General features: G+C 36.2%; 1 protein-coding gene across 1 annotated transcript; it reads right to left on the reverse strand.

Annotated features, from left to right (window-relative positions):
* Positions 1 to 3,842: 3,842 nt before the first annotated feature.
* morn4 (MORN repeat containing 4) lies at positions 3,843 to 9,636 on the reverse strand. The gene is given in 5 exon segments (NM_001017559.1): positions 3,843 to 4,787; positions 5,911 to 6,020; positions 6,120 to 6,234; positions 9,107 to 9,185; positions 9,517 to 9,636. Coding segments are annotated over 4 exon segments (441 nt in total). The 5' UTR covers positions 9,174 to 9,185; positions 9,517 to 9,636; the 3' UTR covers positions 3,843 to 4,638.
* Between the last annotated feature and the right edge of the window lie 38 nt (positions 9,637 to 9,674).

Consider the following 9,674-nt stretch of genomic DNA (forward strand, 5'->3'; position numbering starts at 1 on the left):
TCATGTTCAAGAAACCAGTCTGAAATGATTCACACTTTATGACATGGTGCATTGCTGGAAGTAGCCATCAGAAGATGAGTACACTGTGGTCAAAAAGGGATGTACATGGTCAGCAACATTACTCAGGTAAACTGTGGTGTTGACATGATGCTCAATTGGTACTAATGGGCCCAAAGTGTGCCAAGAAAATATCCCCCACACTATTACACCACCACCACCAGACTGAACCATTGATACAAGTGAGGATGTTGTTGTTCTTTCATGTTGTTGATGCCAAATTCCGACTCTACCATCCAAATGTCGTAGCAAAAATCCAGACTCATCAGAGCAGGCAACGTTTTTTTCCAATCATCCATTGTTCAATTTGGGTGAGCCAGTGTGACTTGTAGCCTCAGTTTCCTGGTCTTAGCTGACAGGAGTGGCACCCGGTGTGGTCTTCTGCTGCTGTAGCCCATCCTCCTCAAGGTTCGATGTGTTGTCCATTCAGAGATGCTCTTCTGCAGACCTCGGTTGTAACGAGTGGTTATTTGAGTTACCGTTGCCTTCTATCAGCTGGAACCAGTTTGGCCATTCTCCTCAAACCTCTAGCATCAACAAGGCGTTTGCGCCCACAGAACTGCCGCTCACTGGATATTTTCTCATTTTCTGACCATTCTCTGTAAACCCTAGAGATGGTTGTACATGAAAATCCCAGTAGATTAGCAGTTTCTGAAATACTCAGACCAGCCCGTCTGGCACCAACAAAAATGCCATATTCAACGTCTCTTAAATCACCTTTCTTCCCCAGTGAGTGTATGTTGCAATATAAATTGTTATATATTAAGGATAAGGAATGATTCGGGATTCATCTCATACTACCGTTTAAATTTTTTTTAAAGCTTTAACTTTGCTTTCAGCTTTAAATAAAATCTTCTACACTTAAAGCTGACAGCTCAAAAGCTTTTTTAGTTGACTAAGTGCAGTGCTTGCATTAAAAGATGTGCAGCAAGTTGCCTAAATTTTAAGTGTAAACATTTTTACCAGTGTATTAAAGGTTTCATCCAGATTCTATTAAGGGAACTGTATGACCTTTTAAATAGCTTTTAACAGCAAGAAAAAAAATGGTTTGTAATAATGTGTAATGCAATGACAATTTGAAGGGAACAAAATATGTCAGCAGTATGCTCTCTAATTTTAAGTTTATAGGGAACGAACAACAGTTCAAAAATACAACTTTGTATTGATCACATTTGGAATTGTTGGCAATCCTCTTATTGAACATATATTCTAATAATCCAAAAAAATTAAAAAACAGTAATGTCTTATTTGATTTTGCATATTTGAACCTTATAAAAGACAAATAAATAAAAAAATGCTTATTAATTGGTGTGTTTTCCAACTTTTATTTCACTTTATCAGTCTTTCGATTCTCTGCTCAAATAAATAACAGTGCAAAATGCTATTTGGTGTCAGTAAGTTTTAGATGATAGTGACTAAGGCTTTTGTCTGACACTGCGGATGATGTGAACAGTGAACCATTAGCAGTCAGTTCAAAAAACAAATGTAAACTTAAACCAGTCATTAAACATCTGAAGTGACAATACAATTTAAATAATCTCAAAGTAGTTTTCTGTACAATACACCCAAACGCAATGTTCCACAATACCCATATAATGTGTTAATAAATCATACATAGACACATTTTATATAAACAAATAAATCTAAAATTAAGACAAGTTGCTGAAAAGGTCACCGGTGTTCAACGTCGATAACGAGATTTTAATCCAGCAATATTGACTTTAAATGCAATAACTAAGGCAAATGTGCAATAAAGAAAACGTTGATTTGTAACACACAACGACAAGTGATACAATCGCATACTCACAAAGGCAAATTCAGTCCATTTACCAAAGATCTTCATCATCTGACCATGTTTCAGCAACTCAATACACAACATGATCTCACAGCAATTCATAACTTGTTGATTTAGTGGCTAGTTTGCATGATTTGTACGGTCTTATTCATACAATTTAGTACGATTTTCTTATGCCCCAATGACAGTTGGGTTTAGGGGTGGGGTTTGGTGCCATGCCTCCTTTTTAAAATCGTACATTTTCGTACTACTGAACTCGTACAAATTTGCACGAATTAGTCACTAAACTGATAAAACGTAAAATAGTTACGTTTCCTTGTGAGATCAGGTAGCAATACTTGCAATGTCATTGGAGATATGTGCCCAGGCCTACATTTTTGAAAATTGTGAAATATTTTGAGCAATTTCTTGCTGCATTTTGAGCGTAAAATGATTACAGTGCATTATGATGCTGCTGACAACTTCTGTTCCTTTTCGCACTACTGCTAATGTTTGGTTTATACTCAATGTGTCGACTAGTTTACGAATGTGATGTCATTGCGGTGTTGACGGAAGTTGGGTGTGCACGGCTTGATTTTAGCTGGCGGAGTGCACAACTTTGTTTTTGTAATTTTGTTCATGGCTTTGCTTCCAAAGATGCACGACTTGGAGCCGAGCTTGGAAATTTACACAAACAACACCTTTAGAAATCCGAAACAACCGCCCGATGCAATGTGAAATGTGCCCTTTTGAAGCTTTGATGGAAAACATTGCAAATATTTTGTGCACAGGTTGTCCAACAAGTTAACAGTTAACAATGTTTTACAGTTAACAATGCTTTATTTTTTGTATGAATGGTTTGGCATTAAGTACGCAGTTAGCTTTGGGTATAGAAAATGTAGCGTGACTTAGTCATTTGAACAACTGTATTAAAAGCAAACATTTTTACGATTGTCTTCCAAATTAGAGATCTTCGCAGGATTAAATTTTGCATCTCTCTCCCGCCAGGTTTTAGTCCGAACCCGACCGCTCCCACTTATATTCAGCATTTGTTGTCCCGCTGCCCGACCCGCCTCGTTTTCTACCCACCGTGTCTGTTCCCGCTAACGGCGGAGGGGGAGAACAAAACCGAAAACCACTCAGCTATACAGAGTCCAGACAGCCTATAACAAGCTGTCTGTATAACACACACACAGACACACATAGACACACAGCACCAAGCAAGTGAAACACACACACAGACAGCATCACGCTCTTTCTCATTCACACACATACACACACACACACACACACACACATACACGTGTGCGCGCACACACACACGCGCAAACAGCACAAAGCTCTCTCTCTCATTCACACACGCACACATAGACAGTAACAAACAAGCTAAACACAGCATCACGCTCTCTCGTTCACACACATAAATACGCGTGCTCGCTCGCTCGGGAGTCGGAAGCGATGTTAGACAGCCCGCTCCCATCGAAAATTACACCAGTTAACAACCGCTCCTGTGCTTTATTTGGAAATTCATTCCCGTGCCGCAAGAAATCTGGTCTGGTCCCGCTGTACAGCCGCAGAAATGCAGACCTCTATTCCAAATTATTCACAACGTATTTATTTTATTTATAGTTAAATTCATATAGGAGATCCACTCACTGACGTCTTCTTTACTACTGTTTTGTCATGAGTCGCCCCCTGTTGTTACAAATAATAGTACAACGAGCATGTCAAGTATAAAAGCCTTCACGGGTATTGGCTGTGCATGCGCAGTCATCGAAGGCTCATGCTGTGCACCCAGCTGAAAGGGTCAATCAGCCTTTCTGCTTACATTAATATGGAAGTCTTTTCTGCCGTGAGCAGTTTGCTCGGTAGCTCTAATCATATGGTGTCGGACTTAAGACGTGAAGTGGGCCAGGATTCAAGTGTGGCCAAGGATGGTCCCAGAAACCAGGTAAAACAACTGTGTAAAATTGTGTTAAAAGCATGTGGCCATGGCAGCTTTTCTCTACTATTTTGCTTTTGAAAGGGTTGGTTGGGTCAATCGATAGCAAGCTGATATATGAAATCACAACAAAGTTCCCTAATGGCACAAGAAGGACGTTGAGATTCGCAGAAATATACACTGCATCCGCTGGTAGAAATACGAAAAGGTAACATATGAGAAAATGTTGCCCATTAACGTATTTGAAAATGTGCACATCGTCCTCTAGTGCACTGTTTCCCTACCTGTTGCACACCAACAGAACACATTTTAAACCTTTCCCTAATCAAACACACCTGAATCAACTCATCAGAACATTAGAAGAGACTCTAAAACCTGAAACAATTGGGTCAGATAAGGGAGACATCCAAAATATGTACCGTTGGTGTGCCTTTAGGAACAGGGTTGGGAAACACTGCTCTAGTGGACTTGTGAAAACAAAAACTGCTAAAAAACATAGCCATAGGCACATATTTTGAGGTTCCCAAAAATGTAGCCCTGTGCACGTATCTCCAATGAGCCTGGGTTGTCCAATGTTGACATTTTTTCTCTTTTTTTTACCAATGCCTCCATAACAAACACACAAAACTTTGTGATGTTTTTAAGACACAGAGGAAACCAAGGCAGAGCAACAGCATGAGTGAAGTGGAGACGTGAGGAATGGAAACGTGTTCATCCGTCCCTGAGGGTCTGATGGGCCTGGTGTATTATCTGGTGAGGGCAGAAATCACCCCTGAATCAGCTTTGCTCTTTTTCCTCGTGACGGTGCGGTCCCTAATGTCTGAAAGGCGCAGTTTGTCGGAGTGTTCTCGCTGAGGTCAGTTTGTCATACTGAGAGGCCGCGGGCGGTGGACGCTGAGTTTTTGGCTCTCTGCACCACAGCCTGACACTTTTCCCGTTTCAGGAGCTTGTTGTTCTCAAACATTCCCTCATTTCGCGGAGCACCGTGGGAACCATCTGGGAATGTCAGCAGCCCTGTGTGAAGTAAGGAAGACTATATTTATTCATTCTGTCAATCTTCATACATCTATATTTTTTTTGCTAGACATATGCCAATATTCAATCATTCAATGTCATGATAATGAGCAAAATACTGTGAATAATTATTTCTTATTTAAACTTTTTAGACTGTCTTTTAGAAATATTCAGATTGTTGTGCATCACAGCACCAAACGCTTGAAGAATTAGCCGATTTATTATAATATATGAACATTTTGACATGGTAATCTGGCCTACAACATTGAACATCCTGCGCCTATTTATAGGCCTTTTGTTTTTTAACTCTGTAGCGCAAAGTTGCCCACACTTTTTCAGCATGTGAGCTAATATAAAAATACAAAACATGCATTTATTTATAAACATATTGAGAATTCTTTATTTGTACAATATTTATTGATGCACCTTACCAGGGCCGGAGTGGGACTCCTTTTTAGCTCTGGAGTTTCAAGCCTTAGACCGGCCCACCTCAGTCGACGACTGACTATATTAAAATAACGTCATTTCCAATTCAGTTTCAAATGACACTAACACGTCTTTTTCAAGGACACAGCTGCTTTAGAACTTTAAATGTTTTTCATAAATAATGAGATTAATTCTTTATAGATATCCAGTCCTTTGTAACGGTCATCACACAAAAAAAAAATATGCACCCCTACATAAGTAACCCAAGCAGTATTTTATGTTTTAACACTGAAAAAAAAAACATATATTCTGGTGAGGTTCGAACTTGGGTCGCCTGCGTCAAAGTGTAATGTACTGACCACTAGACCACGATGGCACTGTTAAGCTATGCAGTGTTATCTGCTGCTATTGATGTGTACTTTTTTTTCACCCTACTCTTTTTCTCCCCTTTTTAGATTTCTGATCAAGTTATGTCAGATTTATTAATGTAGTGAATCATCTGATTTTCATTGAGCAGGTGTAATATTCATTAATATTAATTAATATTCACTAAGGTGCCGCTGTTTGGGGTGAAATGGGGTGCAGCCCGCAGGTTAATGATAATCGTTAACTGATTATAAACTGTAAAATAGATTATAAAGACAATTTTGGATGCATGCAAATGTACAGTAACTACTGTGTCATCAAACGACTTTACCATGTCCCTCTACGCGGCCACTTTTGAATTCCCCTTCAAATTTCATCCCGTCAAACCGGCTGAAGATTCCGACTCCTTGAAATTTTCCTTGAGCGAATTCCCCCTCGTACCTGTTGATCACAAATGGTGATGTTTTTCACCTAACTTGTCTCACAGTATCACTGCCAAAATGTTCATCTCAGCTTAAGCAGGTAAGTATTTTCACTCACCTGGATCCATCAGGAAAGACTAACACCCCTGATCCATGAAACAAGCCGTTCTCAAAGTGACCTTTATAACAGGTGCCATCAGCAAACTTCAGCTCGCCTTTACCGTGCCTCCGACCTGCACAGCAAGACACATTGAACACTGAGCTTTGATCATGCAGTACACTAATTATACAGACACTCTGCTTTTGTGTTAACAGCTATGATAATTAGATTTGTCAACATTACTTGAGATCACCCCTGCATCTAATGCATAAGCAGTTTGGATCATTAACCATCTCAAGACCACAATTTCCACAACAATGAGAGAAGAAATTAACATTCTTTAAAACATGTTAATATATGTCAAGCCCCTGGGGCAAGCTGTCAAATCTTCTTCTGCTGTGAATATTTGACAGGTAAATCTTTAACTTTTTAAAAATGACAATTTACTTGTTCATGAATTTTAGTAAACATAATCTTTGTTTTATTCTGTAAAGGACTAATTTTAAACTAATTTTACATCTCTTTACCATTTTTTGTTATTGTTGTTAAGTCCTTTTAATTTCCTTTTTAAACGAAAATAATGAAAATCTCCCAAAAATACTAAAACTGCATTTTAGAGTAACAATAGTATACAAAAAAAGTATTTTTGTGCTTATTTAAAACACAAATGAATCTATGACATATTAAAAGACATAAACATTTTTTAACCCAACTCCAAAGGTTTAACCCACTTGTTACCAACACGTTTAATCAATTAAAATAATGTAAAATGTATTATTTATCACTTATTATTAGTGCAAGTCAAAATAAGTGTGTTGTTTATTTTTACATAAATACATCTGTTATACTGAATGACCATGGAACATATTTTCACCCATTTAAAAATGGGATTTTCACCCATCCCAAAAATACTAAAACTGCATTTTAGAGTAGCAATAATATACAAAAAAAGTATTTTTGTGCTTATTTAAAACACAAATGAATTAATGACATTAAAAGACATAAAAAATTTTTAACCCAACCCCAAAGGTTTAACCCACTTGTTACCAACACGTTTAATCAATTAAAATAATGTAAAATATATTATTTATCACTTATTATTAGTGCAAGTCAAAATAAGTGTGTTGTTTATTTTTACATAAATACATCTGTTATACTGAATGACCATGGAACATATTTTCACCCATTTAAAAATGGGATTTTCACCCATCCCAAAAATACTAAAACTGCATTTTAGAGTAGCAATAATATACAAAAAAAGTATTTTTGTGCTTATTTAAAACACAAATGAATTAATGACATTAAAAGACATAAAAAAAATTTAACCCAACCCCAAAGGTTTAACCCACTTGTTACCAACACGTTTAATCAATTAAAATAATGTAAAATATATTATTTATCACTTATTATTAGTGCAAGTCAAAATAAGTGTGTTGTTTATTTTTACATAAATACATCTGTTATACTGAATGACCATGGAACATATTTTCACCCATTTAAAAATGTAGATTTATTCTGTGATAAATGCAAGATGGAGTTAGCCACTTCCTTACATAGTTATACTCTGTGTTGATCCTATTCTAGGCTGAAATATTTAAAACTATCTAAAATTTTACACTGTGAAACAGTTTTCAACCCACTTTTGGTCATATTCGGAATTTCAGACAAAACTAGATCACTCCAGGATTCTCAAAAACAACTGTTGTCTTACAGCCTTATTGTGGCAAAGAAGCTAGTGGTAAGGTTTTGGAAATCAACACAATCCTCATCATTTAGATCTTGGCTGGAAGAATTACCTAAATTAGCATATTTGGAAATAATCAGATTTCTTATGGCAAAGAAATTGAAAACAAATTGACAATATTTGGTCTCCTCTTCTCCTCTATCTTGAAAGCGTAGGTTAAAAACCCACATGGTGAAGGTCACACCAACATTACTGCATAAGCTTTGGTCCCAGGGGTGGGGGGTTTAGAGGTTAAGCATTTTGTGTTTTTTGAAAAGTGTATTCTGGGTTTACAAATTATTTATTTATTTTTAAATAATTTTTTATTAATTATTTATTTTTGCAAAAAAAATAGAGATGTAATATTTACTGTAATGCTGTGCAATGCAATGCAATGAATATCTCAATAAAAACCTTTTAAAACAAACAAAAAAAATATATTAATATAATTTTATTTACAACATATATTTGAAACAAAATAGGTACTTTGCTTTCTCTGCATAAAAAATGACTTTTGTAATTTTATTAACACCAAATTGCAACTTTGTCTAATAGTTTGCTATATATATATAGTTGAAGTCAGAATTATTATCCCCTTTAGATTTTTTTCTTTTTTAATTTTTTCCAAATGATGTTTAACAGAGCAAGGAAATTTTCACAGTATATCTGATATTATTTTTTCTTCAGGAGTAAGTCTTATATTTTTTATTTCAGCTAGAATGAAAGCAGTTTTTAATTTTTAAGGTCAAAATTATTAACCCCTTTAAGCTATATGTTTTTTCGATAGTCTAACGAATATGTTGATAGATATAAAAATATCCAGTAAAGTATTATGTACTGTCATCATGGCAAAGATAAAATAAATCAGTTATTAGAAATTAGTTATTAAAGCGATAATATTTAGAAATGTGTTGAAAAATATCTCTCTGTTAAACAGAAATTGGGTAAAAAAATAAACGGGGCTAATAATTCAGAGGGGCTATAGTTCTGACTTCAACTGTGTGTGTGTGTGTGTGTGTGTGTATGTGTATATATATATATATATATATATATATATATATATATATATATATATATATATATATATATATATATATATATATATATATATATATATATATATGCGCATGTGTGTGTTTGTGTATCTGACAGTAATGTTTAATGTAAACTAATTCCATAATTTATAGCCTTTATGTGCATATGTGAAACCACGTGACAACCTGCTCTATTTATTAAAAATGATCATTCAAAAGCAATGCAAAGTGATTCAGAAATGTCTTGCCTTCCTTCCATTCTCCGGTATATTCTTCTCCACTGGAATAAGTGAAGGAGCCCCTGGTTAATGTCATACCTCCACCAAGCTGCACACAAAACAGATGAATATCAATAACGTTAGGTGGCAGAATTACACTAATGTAATAAGCAGATCATGAACAGAACATCACCTAAGCCCACACACAGTCGTATTGTGTACAGTGTAAAGCTCAGTCTAACAGAGTGAGCCCTGTGGTGGTTAATTTTAGCCGATACTGTATCATTTATAATGTAACGGTTCATTTACGCCGAACACGTTTAAACATTTACGGACTAAAAGAAAGCAGCGGCTGAGGTGACGTCATCCCACTTCTCAATTACAGCCTGTGAAAACCCGTTTCGCGTTATTTCACGCCAGCAAATGGAGATTTCATTTACCTGTTATGTTTATATGCGGTCTGAAGAGCATGAAACCCTTTCGCTTTGTCCAGCGGATCCGCAGATACAGAGAAAATTGGGTCCTGGCTCGCCGGTGTTTCAGTTCCTCTCGCTGAATCTCTCTGTCCTTAAAGATCTCGCGATGTTTTATGTTGTGC

This window comes from Danio rerio, chromosome 13 (genome assembly GCF_049306965.1).
Source record: "Danio rerio strain Tuebingen ecotype United States chromosome 13, GRCz12tu, whole genome shotgun sequence".
Taxonomy (NCBI): domain Eukaryota; kingdom Metazoa; phylum Chordata; class Actinopteri; order Cypriniformes; family Danionidae; genus Danio; species Danio rerio.